Raw genomic sequence first — 23,155 nt, forward strand, 5'->3', positions numbered from 1 at the left:
CTAATTTTAATTGTAACCGAGTTATTTTTTCTATATAATTTTAAATATTTATGCTTATTTTTTAATAAATTAATTAACTCAACTGAATACCAGCTTGGATAAGTTGTTACATTGTTAGCACGTTGAGGTATGTGATAGTGATTATCGATTAAATTGAACAATGTGTCGTAAAAAATCTTACAAAGATGGTCAACAGTTACCAAGCTGTCATCCAGTCGGAGTGAATTAAACCAATTGATTGATCTTAAATTATGCTTAAATGCTACAGTATCAAGATATTTAATTTTATATTTGTGTGCTGGTATACCAGAAGTAGGTGAAAATAGCTGTAATGAATTGAGAGAAGTTATAGTTAAGAGTAAAGGGGGGTGATATTTATCTTGCTGTACCAATTCATCACCTCTAGAAAGTAAACAAGCTATACGAGAAACAAATAACAGATCCAGTAATTTACCATGCGAATTCAAGATAGTGTTGAGTTGTTGAAGATCTAAAGTAGATGTGAACAATGAAATATTTAAGTATAATTTGTTATGTAATGATGGCAAGACCACATTGTAGTCAGGTAAATTGAAATCACCAGCTATAATCAGATGACCATTAAGTCTACCTAAAAATTCAATAAGCAATTTTATGAATTTAGAATATAGTTTACTCTTACTATTGACGATATCAGGTGGTATGTAGATTACAAAAATACGGTAAGACAAACCCAAATAGTCCATGTAAATACCAAGTACATCAATTTCCATAATTACTTTAATTTTATCTGGTAAGTTGATTACATGCACATTTTTGAATTTGTCTGATTTTAAAGCACATAGTACACCACCACCTTTTTTTTTATAATCTATATGTCTATCAGCTCTAAAAACAGTAAATTGATTATTGTCAAAGTAGTGGTAAGATGAGATGGTAGGATCTAGCCAAGATTCTGTGATCAGTATAACATCATAATTAAATGCCAGAGAATTTGTAAATGTCTGCGTAAATTTATTCCTAATGCTTCTAGTATTTTGGTAAAATATAGTAAAAGAGTTGCCATTGGATTGAGTACGAGATGACTGAGATAAGCTGCAAGAAAAAGTTGTTGTAGATATAGGTGAATGAACTGGAGATATAGTGTGAACAGAATTTATTGAGGTAGATATATTACTAATGAAACTATTATTATTATTGTTACTATACAATAAATCAATATTATTTGTTGATATTATATTTGTTGATAATTGTTGAAGATCTTGAATACTCCATTTGCAAATCTTACTCTTGCATTTGTAACACCATCCATTGCCAGTTGCGTGATCAGCTGACGCCTCTGGGCCAGTTGCGCAGGCGTGTAATCTTGAGAAATGACAATTTTGCTCATCCAATCTACCAGCTGTTTGGATTTTTTCAACTCTAAAAATTTCTGTACAAATATGTCTTTATAGAATATACTATTAAATTCAATTTTAGTCATTCTGGGCTTCGTGAGAGTACCAGAATGAGGGTGAATTCTTGACGAAGTCACTTTAACCTTGCCAATATTTATATATGATTCAAAAACAGTATTTACAAGTTGATCAACTTTACCTCGATCACTTAGGTTACGTTGTTGGTTGTTGATGTTATTATCAGGATCCTCTGGTATGCCAAATACAATAATATTAGGCATTCGCTCAATTATTTGTTTATTATTATCAGCAACATCAGATATTTGTAAAATTTGAGTTGAATTATCAGCAATGCTTGTAGTATGTTTTGTTATTGTTGTGTTTAGAGCCTGTATATTATCATTTGCAATACGTATGTCATTATCAACAGCAGCAAATTTTTTATTTACAGATACAGAAAATGTTTGTAGCTTTTCAACAATTGTGTTTAATTTAGAATCCATTGAAGCTGTTTGTAATTCAATTAGGTTTTTTATTTGCTCAAGTGCGTCGTCACTGACAGGTGCGTTGTTATTAACTGTATTATTGACAGCAGTACTGTTTTTTCTAGGTCTACCAGGTGGACGTTTATCATTCACAGTATCAGTAGAACTGGACATTAATTTATTTAATTCTTGTGACATTTTGCTTGATGTGGTTTGTATTTTATTCAATGTATGGTTGATAGTATCGGTAGTAAACACTTCATTATTGTCTAATGACAGACTACGTCTCGGTGGTGAACGTACGATAGACATTGTATATGTGTATATAAACACGTCAATAAATTCACAAACAGCTGGTAGAATGGCTACGTGGTGACATCTGGTGCAGACTTTATGTAGAAATACTATAGTGCTGCTTAGACACAAGATTGTCCCCGTTGTCTTAAACCGGCCTCACACAGGCCTCAATAATTCAAGCCGGTGTCAAGCCTGTGTTTTTTGTTTTCCCCGGCCTCACACGAGCCTCGTTAACACAGGCTTGACACAAGACTATCCCCATTGTTTTTAACCGGCCTCACACAGGCCTCGATAATTCAAGCCGCTGTCAAGCCTGTTTTTTTTGTTTTCCCCGGCCTCACACGAGCCTTGTGTCAAGCCCGTTTTACCAAGCCTCACACGGGACTTGACTTGTGCATATATTCAATTAAAAAAAAAAAATTAATTAATTAGATCTATAAATTGACATTTACATTGAAGTTTACATTATAATGTATTTCGCATCGATTCTGTTTGGGAAGCTGATTTAGAAGATATACAAAGTATAAAATCAGAAATTAATGGCATTACTTTTTTACTTGTTGTTATTGATGTATTTAGTAAATTCTTATGGATTGAACCATTGAAAAATAAACCGGTCAGAAGTATGTTCAGGATTTGAAAGTATATTTAAGAAGAGTAATGGCCGTATGCCTGTTTTTTTACAGACCAGTTCTGGAAGTGAGTTTAAAAACAAAATTATCCAAAAGATGTTAGGGGATGCTAATATTTATTTTCGAGTGGCAAGAAATCCTGACATAAAATCATCAATTGTCGAACACGTACAATGAAAGAACGTATTTGGCGTTATTTTACACATAAAAGAACACATAAATATATAGATATATTGCAACAAATTGTTGATGGGTACAATAATTTTATTCATACATCAATAAAAACGATACCAAAATCGTTAGAAAAAATATAGAAAGTCGTTATAATAATGAAAAAATAGGTGATTGATTTAAATATAAAATAAAGGACCGTGTGAGCATCAGTACTGCGAAAGGCGAATTCCAGAACCCCTTCATGGTCGCAGGAAATATTTGAAATAATGAAAGCTCAACCGATTTATGAGTTTACAAATTTAGCTGGTGAAGTTATTGACGGTATGTTTTATGAGGCTGAATTGTCTCCAGTTAACAAAAATATCGAAGAATATTTAAAATCGAAAAAATTCTAAAGACACGTGGTGAAGGCAAGTGAAAAGAATATTTTGTACACTGGCTGGATTGGCCATCGAAATTTGATAGCTGGATTCCTGCAAGTAATCTACAATGAATAATAACAGAAATTTTTACTTCACACTTGTTAGTAACATAAGTCATGAATTTTATCCTAACAATAATGCATCAGAATTTAGTAATACAACTACCACGCGCAATTTATTATCAATAATTTGGAGGGTGAGTGGGTTGTTGGTCTTCGTGATTTAAATATACCTATCGGTTTATTACATATCTATCCTCAAGAAGGCTGTATAGGTGTTGATGTAACACAGGCTGGTGGTATTACGATATTTTTACATCATGGTGTATATCAAAATACTAAAGCCTTGAATGGAGATAAAATACTGAATTAACATTTTGAATTCAAATTTATTTCTCAAACACGTTTTACCAGTATAAAAAAAATTTGTGGAGAAACCTGTGCTTCACATTCAATAACATCACCAAAAAAATTGGCAGATATTCTAGGCTTTAATTACATAGACTGTGGATTATTATTTTTCAAAAAAATTGTAATACGTATTAGTAAAAAACCATCCAGTTTGTTAAGAGCATTGCCAAACTTATTCAATTAAAAGAAAAAAATTATAATAATTAGATCTTTAAATTGTAAATAGAAATTTTAAATAGCAATTATTAGGTTTTGACTATCGTGCCAGGCTTTTACAAAGACTATGTAGTAAGTCTCAAATAGATTCATTCATAACAAAAATTTTTACTGACTCTTTCATGAATTGTCCAGTGGTTGACGTGATCAAGCATTGAAGTGCCACGTGAGAGACCTGAGATCGATCGCCAGTTACGCGGTTTATTTTCGTTCAAATTATTATGTTAATTCAAATTGTATCACGTAAAAAATAATAATGTCAAAAATAATAAAGTAATGAAAAAAATTAAGGAATTAATGCAGCCAAAGAAAATAAATAGTAAGAAACATCAATTTTTTAGCTTCGTCTTTTCTTTAGCTACTGCTTTTCTTTTGTTTTTATTAATCTATTCAACAAATAGAATACATGTGATTTGTTTAAAAAATTAATAATAACCAAAGACAAGCAGTGGCCACGGAAAAAATAGAGCTGAGGAATTAATGCAGCCAAAGAAATTCAAAAGTAAGCTGCATCAATTCGTTAACTTTATTTTTTCTTAGCTGCTGCTTTTCCTTGGTAATTTCATTTATTTATCTGACAAAGAATATTAATATGATTTATTTTTAAAATTAACATGTAAACAACTTCTTTTCCTTAGCTACTATTTTTCCTATAGCTTTTTGTCTATTTAAATAAATAAAAAGCTATGGGAAAATATTATCTAAGGAAAAGAGGTTGTCTACATGTTAATTTCTTTGGCTAAATTAATTTCGTGAAAATTAACATGTGGCAACATCTTTTCCTTAGCTACTATTTTTCCTATAGCTTTTTGTTAATTTAAATAAATAAAAAGCTATGGAAAAAATATTAGCTAAGGAAAGGATGTATCGTGCATGTTTATTTCTTTGGCAAAATTAATTTCGTATAAATTAACATGTGACAACTTCATTTCCTTAGCTACCATTTTTCTTATGACCATTTATTTATTTCAATAAATAAAAAGCTATGGGAAAAGCATTAGCTAAGGAAAGGCTCTTGCCTGCATGTTAATTTCTTTGGCAAAATTAATTTTTTTTCAATTTTAATTTTTCTTATTTTCCACCCCACAGCAACATGGCATTTTCTTCGAGCGCTCGACGTGTTATTGCATCTGGACCCTCAATTATTCAGAAAAGATAAATATTATTAAAACATAATATAATTAAATAGGAATATATATGCAACTGAAACGTTTAACTGACTAATGTTTTCTGAAAAAAAAAAAAAATGTTGATTGTCTATTTACAAAAAAAAAGTAAATTGTAAAAAAATTCCAGTTATACCTGTTAGAATTTGTATACCATGTCATTTTTAGATTTTTCAAGATAAAAAGTATGTGTTTTATAGTTTGGTTGAAAAAAAAAAAACAAAATGTTATGATTAATTCATTATTTAAAAAAATTCACAAAAAAAAAACGAAAAGTAAATTTTAAAACAATTTTGATTATGTCTGTCCAAATAGGTATATATTTTAAATTTACTTGAGATTTTTTCCAAGTATAAAATAAATTGATTTTGTATTTTCATTGAATATATAGTTTTTTCACTTATAAATGACATCTCCTCATTCATTAATGTTCAAAATGGCCTCATGGTATTAGTTACTGACCGCTGGATAACCTATTATACTATACATAATTTACCATTGCGCTTATTATAGTAATGGAGTCAGGCTAACATCCGTCAAAGTATATGACGCTCTTTTTTTGGTTTTTTCATTTCACTCCAACTGTTACCCGCGCCTAAAGATGTTTACACATCAAAAACTGGACACTACTTATGATTATTTCAAATGATGACTTTGATCAATTTATATATGTGACGTTCTTAGCCAATTTAGATTTGACCAGGGAGTCTTTATTTTACTTTAACAAATTAAAATTAAAAAAAGTTGTGACGTAGGCAAAATTGTAATTTGCGGGATAAATTAAAAGTGCAAGCCACTGGCCCAGGAAATCTTATATAGAATGGAGCTAAGGAATTGATGCAGCTTACCATTTAATTTCTTCGGCTACATTAATTTTTTAGCTTCATCCTTTTCTTAACTACTGCTTTTCCTTGGTATTTTTATTTATTTTATATTTATTAAATGAATTAAAATACCAAGAAAAAGCAGCAGCTGAGGGAAAGATAAAGCTAAAAAATTTATGAATAATGTTGCTTACCACATAATTTCTTTGGCTGCACCGATTCCTACTTTCATTTATTTCTACTATTTATTCATAATGAATATATTTTTTTTTTACTGTTCATTTATTTTCTTTGTTAATTATTTTCTTTTTTTTCAAATTCATTTTTAATGAACACTGCACACAAACTGTACAATAAGAAAAAAAGGAGCTTAGGTTCGTCAACATACAATAGTTTATTTATAATAAAAACGAAACATGATAATTTACTTGTTTTGAATGATAAAAAACATCCAATGTAAACATTTATAAACTTTAAAAGGCATATTTTTAGAAGTTTTTTTATCGAAGCCCCTGTCAGTTGAAACAAAAACTTGTTAATTTTTTATAATTATTATGGTGTTCACTTTTGATGATTTATCTGTTGTTACATTTGCTGTATCGTTCGAACCAGAAAGTGACCCGAATAAAATGATAAAATTTTTTTTGAAGCGAGATTTTTTTTTTTACTTAATACCATCAGTTGTTTACTATTAAAGACTCTTTTTCATAGTTATCCTACAATTTTCACAGTGCATAATATTCTATTTACATTGCACTTCTAATGAAATCGAGGTAATGATAAACTCTTGTGTATAAATCTGGATATCCAAGTCCACAGAGAACAGAAAAAGATACGATTCCAACTACTTCATCGTTGTACACCAAAGGACTTCCACTATCTCCCTAAATAGAAATGAATTATTATTTTTTTTTGTTAATCATTCAATTTAGATAAGAATAAGTAAATTAGATTACACACATTACAAAAACCAGTTCCTTCTCCATCATAACCACAAATTTGACTGTCTAACATTCTAGAATTTTTGTCATTACAATCTTTATTTTTGAGAATTCTGACATGGCGTTTTTGAAGAACGTCTGGTTCGATAAAATCAGTAGATGAGAGCTGTCCCCATCCAGTCAAAACAGCTGTGACATCGCCAGGGGTGTCTTGTGTTGGCAATGGAATTGACGATTGTCGGTTGTTGACAACAATTTTTTGTGATACCTTCAAATTGAAATTAAAACAATATTTATTTCTGTGTTTCTATAACATGGAATGTCAATTTTAGATTATTTACAGTCAGAACAGCGATATCATCACGCCATCGGGCTTCAAAACCTCTTGTGAAATTTGGGTGCACTGTGACTTTCAAGACATTGTGAGATTGACCATGATATCGCTTCTTTACCGCACCAGACACGACGGTTAAATTCGTTATGTATGGTGGATCAGCTTTCCCAACAAAACAATGAGCTGCGGTAAGGATATGCCTGGCGAAGTCGTAGAGAAAATTTATTTATTAAATATCAAATTGAATTTAGATTCTGATTCCATCGATTTTTTTACCTGGGGCTGATAATTGCACCTCCGCAAAAATGTAAACCATCTCTTCTCAATGATACCATATAAGGGAATTCACCATCTGATGCATTTTCACCACCCAAAATTCTCGTTTGAAATAAAGCATGACCTAAAAGCAAAATAACTTCATTAATTATACTGTTTGTAAGTTATCGGAAAAAGTAGAACATATATTTCATAAAAGTATTTGCCTAAAAAAAAAAATAATAAAAAAATAGAATTGAAATGTGAGTGATGTTTTATGGTTAGCTGGTACTAATATTTACCTCCAACAAATGTTTCAATTACTCCAAAAGCAATGATAATTGTACTCAACATGATGCTACAATATATATTCTGTAACATCAGCTTATAAAGAGTTTATCTTTTATACGTGCAAATGCGCATACTAATTCGATCTATATCCGTCATTAAATTATATTAATTACCAAAAATGTTTACCTAAGTGGAGGATTTCTTCACCGTCTTATTTACTATGTGATAAGAAACGTTATCGATGACTTAAAGAAACGATAAAATTTATAGCCTTCCATTATTTATTATTACGTCAATCATAATATTTTTATACTAAATATTTAACACAAAAAGTAAAAAGTCAATTACATAATTTATCCATATTTTTTTATCATAATACCAATTGATAAAATATATCTACACTTTTATTATATTCATATCACCAGATTATGCTTAACAAGACACCACTTTTAAATAAAAGCAGTCGTTCTTATATTATTTACAAGAGCGATCCCGCGAATCCGGTGCATGGTAGTATATGTTATTGTGTATTTTTATTATAACCATTTTATTTATCATAATTATAATTTGTATCTATTACTTTTCTCATTTTTTATTCTTATGAATAGTTATAACATTTGATCAAATAATATACGATTATTAAATAATTTTGTTTGTAGCGTTGCCCTAGATATTCAACCTCGGGTCGCCCATATTTTGCATATACATAAATCGATGATTCAAGACTGTCCCTTACAATTTTTTTATGGTCATTATAATTAATAATTCCCGCATTCCTTGAAAGTTCATGTTTATTTCTTGTTAGCCAATACTCATCTTTTTTGTGATTTAAATTCGCTCAAGTAAATTCTTTAGGTTTAATACTGTTATAAACATCACAAAATTCTTTAACATCAACAATATATTCAGCCATTGCACTTATAATCTTTTGTAAGACTTTCTTTTTCCGGAATTTAGAAAACGAACAATGGCGCGCATTTCAGTATCAAATATTTACTTTTGTTCATAAAATAATTATAATTAAAGAGATCTTATGTTTTAAACCCTGAATAAATTTATTTATTTGAAATTATATTTACTCATGACATTCCAATAATTGCAATGTCATATTAATGAATAAAGCAGCTGTGAAAACTTAATTCTGCGATCAATGATTTAGGTTTATAACGACTTAAAAGTTTTTAATTTTTTCAGACGATTATTTAGGGTTAAAAAAAAGTCAAAAAGTACCGGCTTCAGAATGGCCTCTCAAAATGGACGGTTTTTTTTTTTAATACGGTGCTTCCAATAACTTCTGGTAAATGCTCGTGGAGATTTTGTTTTAGTCTTAAATTCAGCGTCATTGAAAACTCTATCGTGCTCTTACAGATCCAGTTTGTTATTAATTTTTTTTTTCGATACATCGAAATCGAAAAATGAAAAAAAAATAAAGTTTGTATTTTTTTTTTTCCTCAAAAACTATGAATCATAGAAAAATAATTTTATATACAGGTAATGAGTATTCGAAAAACGTATCTTTCGAGCTCTACATGGAGTTGCTGCGATCATTTTATAAAGAGTTATCGATTTAGTAACGTTACGCCAACAATGTGATAAGAACGGGAACCTCAATGACTCTTGATAGAATTGTAGTGTTTTTGAATATAACTCAAAAAGTATATCTAATTTAAAAAAAATTTTACAAGTTAGTAAAATGTATGGGAAAGACGCTTCCTGGAAGCCCAGCATAACCTTGCTACGATGATGCTATCCAGAGATATCGTGTAATATCGTACGAAAATCGTATAGTGAAAAAACAATAAAGTCGATAACTCTCGATAGGATCATCGGAGAGACTTTATACCAGGCTTAAAGGAGCGGGTTTAAAAACTCTAGAGCTGCGTTTAAGAATCATTTTTCTAGGCATAATTGCTTTCGCCAAAAAAAATTAAAAAATGAAACAAGAATTTTTTTTTTTTTTTTCTCAAAAACTATTTCGCCTAGAGGGATAATTTACAAACGCGGCTCTAGAGTTCTCGAAAGTTTTTTTTCAGTCTAAGTTGAAGTCTTTACGATGATCCTATCGAAAGTTATCAAACTTATAATTTTTGCAATATGTGGTTTTTACACGATATTGTCTCAATAACATAATCCAAGGGAGGTTATGTTAGTCCTAATTTTGAAGATTTTTGTCTTGTTTATTTATGTTGTTAATATTGTACACTTTCCTACTGTTATCTCAGACCAGATGATATAACTGAAGACATTTATGGAGAATTATTGATAATGACAAGTATAGAAAAACAAGGTTTAATTTATAGCACAGATAACGACGTTTTAACTGACAAATTTAATGAAGGATTAGGTAAAGTCATAAGTATAATTCTGTCGTACGATATGGGTTATATCAAACATGGATGTTGACGTAGTTATGATAGTTTGAATGGATATGGTTGTATAATCAGTTTTTCGTCTGGTCGTATTCTTGATTATAGTACACGTAATCGCAAGTATAAAAAATGCCAAATAAATAAAATGTTAAATAGGACAATTGCTCATGATTGTTGTTTTAATTTTTCGGGAACCTCAAAAGTAATGGAGCCAGATGTTGGTGATGAACTGATAAATCAAAGTAAAATATTGAAAGAATCTGGTCTCTAGGTACGTGTATTAATTGGTGATGATGACAGTTCAACAATTGCATTAGTTCAACTAGGAACAAAAGAAGAAATTTATAAATTATCAGAAACAAATCATTTGAAGAGACATTTTGTTAATGGCTTGTATAATTTAAAAATAATTACAATGAGATGGGATGACAAAGTGTTACTGCTCATTTGAAAACTTGTTTTGTTAATGCAATAGCTCAAAATAAAGGCAAGAGCGAAAAATTAGCATGTACGCTACGTTCTATTCCAGACCATGTTTTTGGTATTCATGCTAACTGTGATAACTCGTGGTGTCGTCCTTCAAGTGGTGTAACCCGTAGGAAGCAAACAATCACATTAAAAAACCCTTTATTACTTGATTCATTAAATGAAATATTTGTTAAATATACTTGAAACGCTAGCAAATTCTCAATACCTGCTAGTAGTAGTCAGGCCAACGAATCAATAAATAATATCATGGCTCATCTAGCACCTAAGAACAACTGCTATTCACTTAGTGAATCAGCTGACTATCGGTATGCATTGACTGTGTGTATAAAAAATGATGGTGTACCAATATTCATGAAGGATTACTTTCATCTTTCACCAGGTAAAAATATAGGTACATATGCTCAGCGACATGATGTAGCTAGAGCCAGAAGAGCTGAAAAATTCAAATTAAAACCTGCTAAAGATCGACGAAAGTTACTGAAGCAAGAACGAATCCAGTGTATGAAAAAATAGAACAAGTAGAAGGGTTTTAATACCAATCTAATTTTGGCCTTGGAATTGATAATATTGATATCAACAGCACAATGAATGATGAAGTGTTAACAAAAAAAAAAAGTAAAATTGTTCATTTTGATTTAGAAACAACGGGTTTTGCTAACACAGCGTCTATTATTCATATAGCTGCTAAAAGTGAAAATCGTTCTTTTTCAGTTTACGTAAAACCAAGTCAAGCTATTGGACCTGATGCTGCACGTGTAACTGGTTTACAATATCGATCGGGTGATCTTTTTTCCATGGGGTAAAAGTCCAATCTCTTTCAATTATTGAAGCACTTGATAGCTTTAAACAATTTCTTTCAATGTCACAACACAAATCAATTCTGGTAGCTCATACTGTTAAATTTGATAAAATATTTTAAACCAGTAGTAAGTGGATTTGTTGACTCAAAAACTTTACTCCAAGCTTTCACAGATCTTACTGGGAAAAAAAGTGAAGGTCTATCAAACTACAAAAGCTTTCTGAAGACTATTTTCCATCAACTGATGCAAGTAAATTCCATGAAGCACTATATGATGTTGGAATTGTTGAACAATTGATAAGCAAGTTTGTTGATGAAAGAGATATTTTTAAAAAGGTTGAACTACTGATTGAGCAGTTCAGAAGGTTTTCAATCCATCAATAATATTGTAATAGTAATAAATATACCTATAATAAATAATATTGATGGATAAATCAACGAACAATATAATATTTAATTAATGAACAATATAATAAATTTATTGATTTATTTATCTATTTATTTATGAAATAACGCAATCAGTATTAAGAATATTCATGTCATAAAACCTTCTGCTAATACGATATTGAAAGTGGTGCTAGAGTCGATTTTTCTATTTGCCATTATTTTTAGCTAAGTTTCAAAAAATTTTAGTATCAAAATAACAATGATATTGAATTGTTCGTGACATAACAAAAAAAAATCGATAGTTCTATACTTCGAGCGTATTTTACTTTCATGCATAGTTAAGACTATAGTCTACACCATTATACCAGTATCTTTTTTCAATAAAAAATAAATTGATTAATTAATGATACAATAAGTACATGTACAGATAGCGTATACTACAAACTCTGTATATGAAAGTATTATACCATATTATACTATATGAAAGTATTATACCATATTATACTATATGAAAGTATAATACTATACTGACCCAACGCTGCAATCAAATGATCTAAAAACAAATAAAAACCGTTAAAAACCTGATATAAGTTTCTAAGCAAATGTGATAAAATGGCTCAAGTAAAAAAAACTATCGTTGATGAAAGTGATTCACTTACGGTAAAGATTAAATGGTTTATGAATAAAATTTATATTTATATTAATATTCTTATATTTTGTCATTACTATTGGTTTATAGGATGAAGAAATTCAAGATAAAGAAAATATGGATAGGGAAGAACAAGCACAAAAACGCGCCTATGAGAAGCTGCTCGCTACAAAAGTTTAGGAATTTAAAAATTGGCTCTTGACCACAGAAGCTTTACTAGCTGGAATGTCATACTTACAAATGAAACATGATCAACAAAATTCATTGTGTCCCGAAACATCAAAAGAAAACATAACAACTGCTAGTGAAGGTGGTGGTGGTAGTGGCGGTGGTAGTGATAGTGGTGGCGGCAGTGATGGAGATAGTAGTCAATGGAATCATAGTGGTTCATATCAACTTGGTAATGGTGGTTCATATCAACGTGGTAATGATAAACAACAACGTAGTCATGGTGGTGATAATCGTGGTGGACACCAAACTCGTGGACAATGAGCTGGTAACCATAATTACAATTATAATGGTGTTGCCAAATATAAACAACTACTTAGTGACGCTAGGTAACAAAAAAAAAAAAAAAAATTAAAAAAAAAAAAAAATGTTTCATTAAAAATTTTTTCTTGTAGATTAATTCGAAAGGTGGAACATGAGATTATTGGACTCAAAAAAAAGTTACAAACTGGTGGCCGAGTATTCAACATCAACAACAATGAGTAATCAACATTAACAATATTGATAACATTTACATAAACTCACAAAAAGTCAAGTCCTCATCATAGAATATAAAATAAGATTATATTCAATAAGGACGAAATATATGTGATAAAATTATGTAGTCCCGGTGATTAAAAAAAAAATTGATAATATAAATTTTCATCAGACAAATATTTATCTCGAAATATTTTAATCTAAAGAGTACTTTAAAATACATATGTATGGGCATATTAGTCATTACTATAAAAATATTTATGTTAAAATATTTTGATATAAAAAGAACTTAAAAATACATTTGTATGAGCACATAAGTATTACTATTATTATTATTTAAATAAGCACCTTATTTTTTTTGGCCTCTTAAAAATGGCCTCAAAAAATGGCCAAAAGAGGCCAAAAACATAAAGCCATTTTTAAGAAGCCAAATAAAAAATAAGGCCATTTTTTGAGGCCATTTTTAAGAGGCCAAAAAAAAGGCCATTTTTTGAGGCCATTTTTTCCATGTACGAGGTTCAGATCGTCTTTTTTTTGAACTATAGAAATTTGAACATTGCCTTCGAGATCTTTCCAGAATTTTCTAATATTAAGGTCCAAGAGCTGGAAAGCGTCTTGCTTTAAATAAGTAGTCAGTTGCATTTGCAATCTTGTGGCCTACACATCTCTGTCATCACTTGCTCTCGCCTAATTGTTAAAATATAAATTTAAATATATTATAACTTCATTAAAATAAATAATGCTTTACTGTTTGAGACTGAATAAACTTGTATGGTTGTGAAACAGGAATAGGAATAGTTATAGGCATTGAATAAGAACATCCGTTTTTAAGTAAAGAAAACTGTCATTTAATATAACTGAGGTTTATGTACACTTTTAAATGTTATCAATGTATAAAATAATAATAAATGTGAGCTGAAATAACGTGTTACATGTGCCGTAGATTGTACTAATCTTGACACTTAGTCCGTGTTTTGTGAACGATCTCAAAGCTGATTAACGCTCGATATTATTGATCTGACGTAATCTGCTTAATGTGTTCTGTGTAACTTTATGTGTGAATGAATTAGGTTAATAAATTGATATGTGTAACTGAATTCAACGATGTGTAACTGACAAAAATATGACTATAAAGTCTGTGTACGAAAATTAAGCGTGTTGCTTTGTGTGAAACGTGAACCTAACTAACTGTTGCCGGCCGGCTAGCTGTGAGTGTGTGTGTGTGAATGTATGTGTGTATTTGACGTAGTATTTTGGGTGTGCTGCCGCTTGGCATAAATGCCAGAGTTTCCCAAACACTTTACCAATAAAATAAATAATCAATCATATTGAATTTAACCGATTCAACTTGATATCAAACAGTGTCAAATAATAATTATTCACCTATTCTATCATACATATCTGATAATTCTTTAACAGCCAATATATCGAACAATTTTGTTTTTTAATCTTATTTTCATACGTTTCGTATATATTTGATATTATTTGAGACACTTGATGGAAGCAGTTATGTTATCACGAAAATGTTTGAACGAAAAATTAACAAAATCAATTTATCCTATTGATTATAAAGAGAGACAAGCTAAATTATGTCAATGGAAAAAATTCGAATAATAATTTAATAAATACTGGGCTTATGAATTTTCTCTATTCTTTATTTATTTGTCTCTTGAATTAACTTACAATATTGACCCACAAAATTCATGATGAATGATGAGAACAATATGTTGGGTTTTCGTAAAAGTGATACTGTGAGACAATAGTTTTACTCAATGATTTCGAGTACTCCATAATCCCTGGTGTTTCTCAATTGATATTCTTTGTTAGTTATTATAAATAATATTTAATAAATTTTATGACAAACCTAAGAGAGTTGGCTGAAACTCTGGTATAGTTTTATGAAATATATTTGACTTTGTGTTTTCACAATCTGAGCTTACGATATTGATCTGATCCGTTTATCAATCATTTTTATTAAACGATGAATGGAACCGCGCAACTGATTAGATCGAGAATATAAAATTTAGATTGATTACATAAAACATTAAATTCGAAACAAATGAAATATCAGTTAAAAAAATAAATTAAGAAAATAAAAATTTCAATTATTCACTACTAAACAATGACATGTAAACAATATATTAGAAAATGAAAAAAGACCATTCTGTTGAATGTTTTTTTTATTTTCATCTTTATCACAGTTTAAATCAGTTGAACTACTACTATAGTGAATGCCGAAAATATTTTTTCCGGGTGACTTTGGAATTTCACAAGCTCGTATCAATACATGTACTTAATCTTGTTTCACTTTCGTCATCTGTCTCTCTACTCGGAATATTGCAAATATTTTTATTTAACTTTATTTTTTTTTTCCCGTTCTTTTTTTCCCTTCTCTCGTATTTATCTGATAAGGAATCATTATCATCTGTAGACATGCCGCGATTTAGTCCATTTTCCTCTTCATTCGACTCAGGTGATTGCACTTGACGTTTTTCAAAAGTAACTCAACTTATTTCCAAATCTTTTGATGTTAAAAAAAAAAAAAAATAACATAGTTAAATACAATGATTCCTAGAAAAAAAAATTGACTAAAACATATAAAAAAAAAAAAATACATTATCAAAACAATACTTATATTGGAATGAATAGTTACCTTTTTTCAGCTTTGACAGTTTCTGTTGAATGCTAGTGGTTGACTTTATAGATTTTTTACAATTCAAGTCAGTCTGACTTTGAAACGTAGAAAGGTTATATTTTTTTCTCTACTCACATTCACCTGATAAATAACCAGTGACATTTGTAGAAAATTTTTCAGGATTTTCTTTTCAATTATTTTTTTTTTCTCCACTGATTGGTTCAGGTGACTGAAGTTGACGTTTATTATGACCAACATCGGTGGAATAAATGCTCATAGAATTTCGAGAATCTTTGAAAAATTTATATACATATACAAGAAAAATAAATTTTTCAACCAAAAAAGATTACTTGTCTCGATCCAGATTATGACGAACTAATTTTTTTTTCAAGATTTATTGTTTTTAGTAGTGTTTAAATTCATATCTGGCAACTTTATTAATACTGCTACGTCAACTGCATCAAGAGACATCTTGTTGTCTATTCAAAAAAAGTTAATTTAGACAAAATGAAGAAAAAAAATTCTTGAAAGGTACTTACCATTTTTTAATAATATTCTTGCTCTCATCCACTTTTCCCCCCATTCAACTTCGCTAGTTTTTTAGTTTTGTCGAAAATTTTTAGAACTTTAAACTTTTCTAAATCTACAATATAATTTTTGTAGATCAAAAAAAGTTTGAAATTATTATTATTAGTTATACATGTCTATTAGAATTTCTTCGTATCCCCAATTTTTATATTGTACACGCCGCATTAATATCCATGTTGTATTTTATATCGCAAATCCTACAATTTTTAGACCGATGCGTTGATTCACTGGTGGAACACACTCACACTTTCAAAAACTACTTATAAATTATTCATTAGTTCTTTTGTCATAGTGATGATGGTGATGATACATATCGTTCTAAACCAGACGACGTTTTGAATTGGTCAGAACATATTTATGTTCTTTTATTTAATTTATCAGATTTTGTCCAGAACAACTACCATTTATTAAATAATTTACTTCTTTAAAAATTGCTGAAATTGTTTTAATATACTAGTCAAACTGTGGTCTTGCATGTCATTTCGAACCATATACAGGTTGAATTACTTCATAAAATTCGAGACGATATTTCGAAGTCATTGAACAATCCCCTGGCTTATTTGAAACAAAACTTTCTAAAGGAATATTTTTTTTATCAATTTTTTTTTATTTTTTCTAAGCAATTGTTGGGTATTGAGTTAATGATTTATTATTATTTTTTTTTATTTTTCAACATCTGTTCATACAGTTTCCAATTTCTTAGTTTACCATCAAATATTCGCTTTCGATTTTCAATCTATGTTTGTTTACGCATATAATTAAGTCTTAATCTTTAACAAAATTTTATACTTGACCCCGCCCGGTTCTTCCCAAATAAAATTTAAAGATATATACATATATATACTTTTTTCGTCAATCAACAATTCAATAATGAATACGTATGACACAATATGACACGAGCGCCGAATATATATTTTACAGTGTAAAAGGTGGTGTCCACTATGCAATTTTCCCAGATATCACCAAAAATTATAGTTGAATTCAGTTACAATGCTAATAAGCTAAGGGTATAAACTCACGATAAGCCTAATTTCGGTTGTAAAGCGCACTAGCATGTGTAACAAGTTAGAGCTTTAACTCACGACAAGCTAACGTTTGCTTGTAAAGCGCACTGAGCACGCGCAACGAGTTGGGTTGTGTCGAAATTGTAAACATGGCCGTCCTAATTCCCATAAAACTAGTAATATGTCCCCAGCCATCGTGGTTTTTCTAGTAATTTTACGTGTTGCGCATGCTTAGATCACTCAGAATTACGTCAGCCATGTTTACAAGCAAAAGTTAGCTTGTCGTGCGTTTGAGCTCTAAGACATTAATTTAATATAATTCAAATACTTTTCATAGATTTTCAAAAAAATCACACTTGTCACGCTCTATTCTTGTCTCTTGTATATGAAACTACTATAATAAAGTCGCGAGGTTGTGACTGCGCATACATTTATGTAGAACGACTACTAAATTTCAGTAGATCTGCATTGGTGTGAAAGTCTTTAAATTTTATTTGGGAAGAACCGGGCGGGGTCAAGTATAAAATTTTGTCAAAGATTAAGACTTAATTATATGCGTTTAATATTTCCTTCTTGACTTATTTTGGTATTATATCTTTTTGTATCTTAAAAATTAATAAATATCAATATAAAATAAAATTACTATAATCACATAATTAGTGGGGATTTCGAATACTTGACGCTCCTTTTTGTAAAAAAAACTGTGTTTCTTTTTTTGTTTAGATATCACATCTTTTTGTAAAGTCCTTTAATCATTCGATAGAAAAAACGATAATATTAAAAAGTATATGTTTTTGCTAGCAACGAACAAATTATCAATTTTTATCCAGCTAGTATTCTTGCGGAAATAACTGACGAAATAACTAACTTTATACGTAGAACCCAATCAGCGCCAAATTGGCAAATTTGAGAAGCTCGAGGTACAGGACATATTTTGTCCCATTTCCAATGTACGGAGTTGACTCTCCTTCTTTCTAGCCGTCTTGGTAGAACCACAAATGTGAATTTTAGAAGTGGGTATTCCTTTGATTAAGCAATTATCATTTTTACTTGACCATTTAAATTTATTGGTCTAAAACAATGATATCATTAATTTTGAGGACCTCAATCTTTCTTAGAATTTTCGTTGATCCAAAACAATTGACACATGTATTAAACCCCTTTGTGCCACAATGATAGTGATTGATCAATAAGTTCTTGTAAAATGAATGTGTTATTTTTATTTGGTATTAAAAGATTTAAATTTTTTTTTGGAAAATTTAAGGTTTTCTACAATCAAATAACCAATACTTGACATCAATTTTAGGGTGCGAACTCACGACAAGCTAAAATTTCCGCTTGCAAAAATGGCAGTTATAAAAATCACCAAAAAAGTAACTAAATTCTTAAACTTCCATTTCCGTCCTAGGACGACCATTCAGAAAGAACTTCTAGGACTGCCAACTAAATTCATAGTTTGATAATCTGAGACTTGATGAAAATGTGAATAGTGATAATACAAGTCTGTTTTATTTGCATATTTTTCATCACAGTATATACAAGTTTCGTTTTCAGTTATTGTCTTAAGGTACAACTAGGGAAAATTAAAAATAATGACGATTTCATGAATTTTATAGAGTAGATAATTGAAATAACGATACACCTTTTTCTTTAATCAGTTTTTTTGTTATTAGATGTTTTTTTGATTAATTAACTGTTAAAGATGGTCCTTTTTTTTGAGGTTAAACATAGGCTCTTATGGAAAATGATGTTCGGCTTTTCATAATACCCCATCGAAATACTTGAAAAAATAATGCCATATTTACCAAAAACTAAAGGATAAAACTAGAAAAAAAGACGAAAAATCATCACCCAAATTTAGTATAGGTTTTAATATTTAATTTTAATTAATAGAGGATAATAAATTTTTGTCTCTGTCTAAATACTTGAGTGGAAGTGAGAAACAGTATTCTCTTTCTAATCTTTCGTCCTTTTCGCACTCATGAATTTATAATGTTTTTAGCAAACATCCGCCAGATGTCTCTCATTTTGCCCTAGTTGTACCTTAACCAGCTCAATTTTATGAATTCAACTTGTATAAGCATAAAGACTACTTTTTTCACTAAAAATTTTATTGCACTGGTTACATTTAATTTCATTCTTTTCTTCTATTGTTTTTCATTTGTAAATGAAAATGAATTGTCACCAAAATATTACACAATTGCACACAATACCTAATTACTATATGCATCAATCTATATTGATTTTATTTATTTATTGTATTATTATAATATTAATTACCTTCACAATTAATATCCAAATTTAAACCAAATAAATATATAATTATGAATATTTTTTATATAATACGAGATCACTGCGCTTCGCGCCTGTTTTTCTTTTAAAAATGAGAAGATAGTTTTTTAAAAAATATTATCACAATCATACTTTCTCTTGATGTCATTATTCATTGAGCTATTTTGTAAAAATAGTAATTCACATTTATGTTTCAATTATTTTCATTGTTATTTAGTAATAATTTTTAAAAAAAAAACAACACTCTGTTCACACGAATAGAAGACAATTTTTAAAAAAGATAGAGTTTAAACAAATTCGTACAGCCACTGTTGAAGCAAAACTCATTTCTTTATGACATTTTTGTGGATGTTTAGTTCAAATATTTTTTATTTCACTATTCAGTTTTTCATGGCTGAGTATTTTTGATAACTTAATCATTCAGTTACAAAAAGAGCAAACTATAATTATGTTTTCTCATGTCTTTTAAAAAACCCTTCTCATAATTTACCCATAATACTTTATTCATCAAAGTCTCGATCACTTTATTTTCGATTCTTTTATTTCTGTGATGCAATTCCCAATTAATTAATTAAACATTCATTTCAAAATTACTCATGTTCATAATAAAATATTTCTAAATAGAATTTTCCCGAAATCATGATTCCTATATTCAAAAAACACCTTCGTACGGACTGGATAGCCACGGAACGCACCCCTGGATAGCTATTCTCGACATAATTATCCCCTGTACCGGGGATAACATGAAAACGCTCGAAAGCGATATAGTCGTTTGATGGAAACCATTGAAAAAGATACAAATAAAGCCATAAATTAAGGTGAATTTCCACAAAATAGTTATCCCTGTCGCCGGGGATAACTGAAGGAATAATTATGTCGAGAATAGCTATCCTGAGATTCGCGCCTATATCCCAACAACATATGGCGCGCGCACCATCGATGCGATATTGAATACTATACTGACATATACAAAGCTTTTTTCACACCATCTAAATATGTTAGCTTTCTTGCTCTATAGACCGATGCTTCTGGCAGATGATTTAAAAATTCAAAAATAAATCCTTTCGTAAATAAAAATATTTTATATTTTTGTTTACATATGATGTAAAAAAAAAAACTCATTAAACTTGATGGAAAGAGAAATAAACAATAACATGTGACTTGGGAACATAGCTTAAAGTATCATTATTTAATTTGCGCCATCGATGCGATATTGGAAACTGAAGTAAATATAAAGGTTTCCCACACCATCTACTATTACCTTGCACAATTTTATTTTTATGATGTTGTCAAATAGCTCTGGATTTGGAAACCATATTGCTTTCTCTGATTTGGTTTTATAATGTTTGTCAGAGTGCAGTAAGGTTTTAAATAATCTTCAAGAAAAACGCAATTTCTGAAAATGATTTTAAAGTTTTAAAAAAAAGTATACATCTTAAAAATCTGTTTTTATTTTAATTAAAAAGTTTCAATTAATTTATAAGATGATCAGAAGACAGAATATTTTTCACATCAATAAAATAATATATTACAAAAGGCACAAGAAACAAAGGCACGATAAAGACAAAAAGATGTATAAATAAAAGGTTACGTTTATCAGCAAGCATGTGTATGTTGTATATTAGTACATTAGCACACCTGATGAGCAGGATTCGCGCCCATATCCCAACGGCATATGGCGCGCGCATCATCGCTGCGATATTGAATACTGTAGCACCAACGATGCGATATTGAATACTGTATATGATATAAATAAAGGTTCTTTCACACCATTCTACTATTATTGCTCAATTTTTATTTTATAAGGTTGTAAATTGCTCTGGACTTGGCAGCCATAATGCTTTGATCTGATTTTGGTTTTATAATGTTTGTCAGAGTGCGGTAAGGTTTTATAAGAATTTCAAGAAAAGCGCAATTTCTGAAAATGATTTTGAAGTTTAAAAGAAAAGTATACATCTAAAAAATCTGTTTTTTTTTTTATAAAAAAGTGTGATATTGATTTAATAAAATGATCAGAAGACATATTATATTTATCTGATCAATCATATTTTAAAATAATTTCCCGAGAAATTGGAGGGTTAGGGTTAGCTTTGTGTCGATAATATATAGGCACGGTAGTTAAATCTCGTTTCTCTCACTTTTTTTTTTTTTCTCATACTTGACGCGAGGCACTACCGTGCCTCTTGATATACATGTATAATGTCACTTATAAGCCAAAAGTGTTGACAGCACCAATAGTATATCTTCGTCTTCGATATAATCCTACATATTTAGCATATGTATTCATTATCATATTACTATTATCAGTAAGACCATAATTATCATCATCATTCTTACTATGATTAGTGTACAGGAATCAATTTTATCATAATCATCTTCGTCACTTTAGTCACTGTTGTTGTTGTGGTTGTCATTATCATCATCATTTTCAATGATAGTAGTCACAGAAGTCAAAGCAACAGTATCAGCAATACCAGCAGTAGATAAAGAACAATCATTATCAGTTTTTGAAAAGAAACTTCTTTTTGGAGGGTAGGTGGAAAAAAAATTCGTTACCAAAATCGGGGATGGAAGTAGTGTAACGAACACTGAAACAAAAAAAAATGTAAAGGAAACTGAAACGGTAGCATAGGTAACGCAACATGAAATATAGTATTAGTATATTTCGTTACAAGAGCCCAGGCAGAGAGTGTGCTCTCAACGAATTTGGAGTGGCAAGCACGAGCCGTGGCGAGTGTTTCTCCTTCAAATGAGTTGTGAGCAGGCTCTCTGATTGGGCACATGTAACGAACTATTTTTTATGTTACTGTTACATCCAACAGGATGCAGCAATATTTAAATTAGATAAAAATAGAATGAGGCCAATGAAAGATTGAAATAAACAGATAAGATAAATACAAAAACTGTAAAGCAATAAAAACCTAAAACGCATTAGACATAAAAAGATATTCTAAGAAAAACTATAAAACTAGAGACGAAACACATGACTAAAATAAAAAAAGTACATAATAAAAAATATATAAAAAGTGCATAGAAATTAGGGAAAAGTTAAAATTCCAAGAAAAGTAATAAAACTAGAGTCAGACCCTTAGACGATAACACAAAAAAACGACAGACTGAAGCAATAAAAAGAAATACAAGACGGACCGACAAGAATTATAAAAAAAAGGGATATCTTGAGAAAATAGAAACGACAAACACTCAGAAAAGTAATAAAATGTAAAATTTACGACCCTCGACCCATGGGGCCTAGCGTACCCCCTTTTGCACACGAAAACGACGCTTTCCTCTCCCAAAAAGCAAAGCGTCCCTAGGTCCCAATTCATATAAATACTCCGGAAAATTTATCCAGAGTTAGTTATCGACACTCCAGGACCAGCTCTGTATCGTTTCTTTGACCCTCGTCTTAATTATT

At 29.9% G+C, this 23,155-nt stretch overlaps 1 protein-coding gene and 1 pseudogene across 1 annotated transcript; one reads left to right on the forward strand and one right to left on the reverse strand.

The window, feature by feature from the left end:
- Nucleotides 1–6,265: 6,265 nt before the first annotated feature.
- LOC122854954 (chymotrypsin-2-like) lies at nucleotides 6,266–7,964 on the reverse strand. The gene is made up of 5 exons (XM_044155994.1): nucleotides 7,835–7,964; nucleotides 7,554–7,677; nucleotides 7,285–7,477; nucleotides 6,963–7,211; nucleotides 6,266–6,886 (listed from the first exon to the last, which is right to left on the reverse strand). Exons 1-5 carry the CDS (start codon nucleotides 7,911–7,913, stop codon nucleotides 6,749–6,751), a joined length of 783 nt encoding a protein of 260 aa, XP_044011929.1. The 5' UTR covers nucleotides 7,914–7,964; the 3' UTR covers nucleotides 6,266–6,748.
- A 2,124-nt stretch (nucleotides 7,965–10,088) lies between these two features.
- LOC122853812 lies at nucleotides 10,089–11,600 on the forward strand (annotated as a pseudogene).
- The last annotated feature ends 11,555 nt before the right edge of the window (nucleotides 11,601–23,155 follow it).

Source organism: Aphidius gifuensis, linkage group LG4 (assembly GCF_014905175.1).
Source record: "Aphidius gifuensis isolate YNYX2018 linkage group LG4, ASM1490517v1, whole genome shotgun sequence".
In the NCBI taxonomy this organism is placed as follows: domain Eukaryota; kingdom Metazoa; phylum Arthropoda; class Insecta; order Hymenoptera; family Braconidae; genus Aphidius; species Aphidius gifuensis.

Excerpts from the sequence above, each read along its gene's own strand:
- LOC122854954 (XM_044155994.1), bottom strand. The coding sequence starts at position 7,913 with ATGTTACAGAATATATATTGTAGCATCATGTTGAGTACAATTATCATT. Across the intron at positions 7,478-7,553 it reads GGTGCAATTATCAGCCCCAG|GCATATCCTTACCGCAGCTC; the intron begins GTAAAAAAATCG and ends CGACTTCGCCAG. Across the intron at positions 6,887-6,962 it reads AAGGAACTGGTTTTTGTAAT|GGAGATAGTGGAAGTCCTTT; the intron begins GTGTGTAATCTA and ends ATTTCTATTTAG.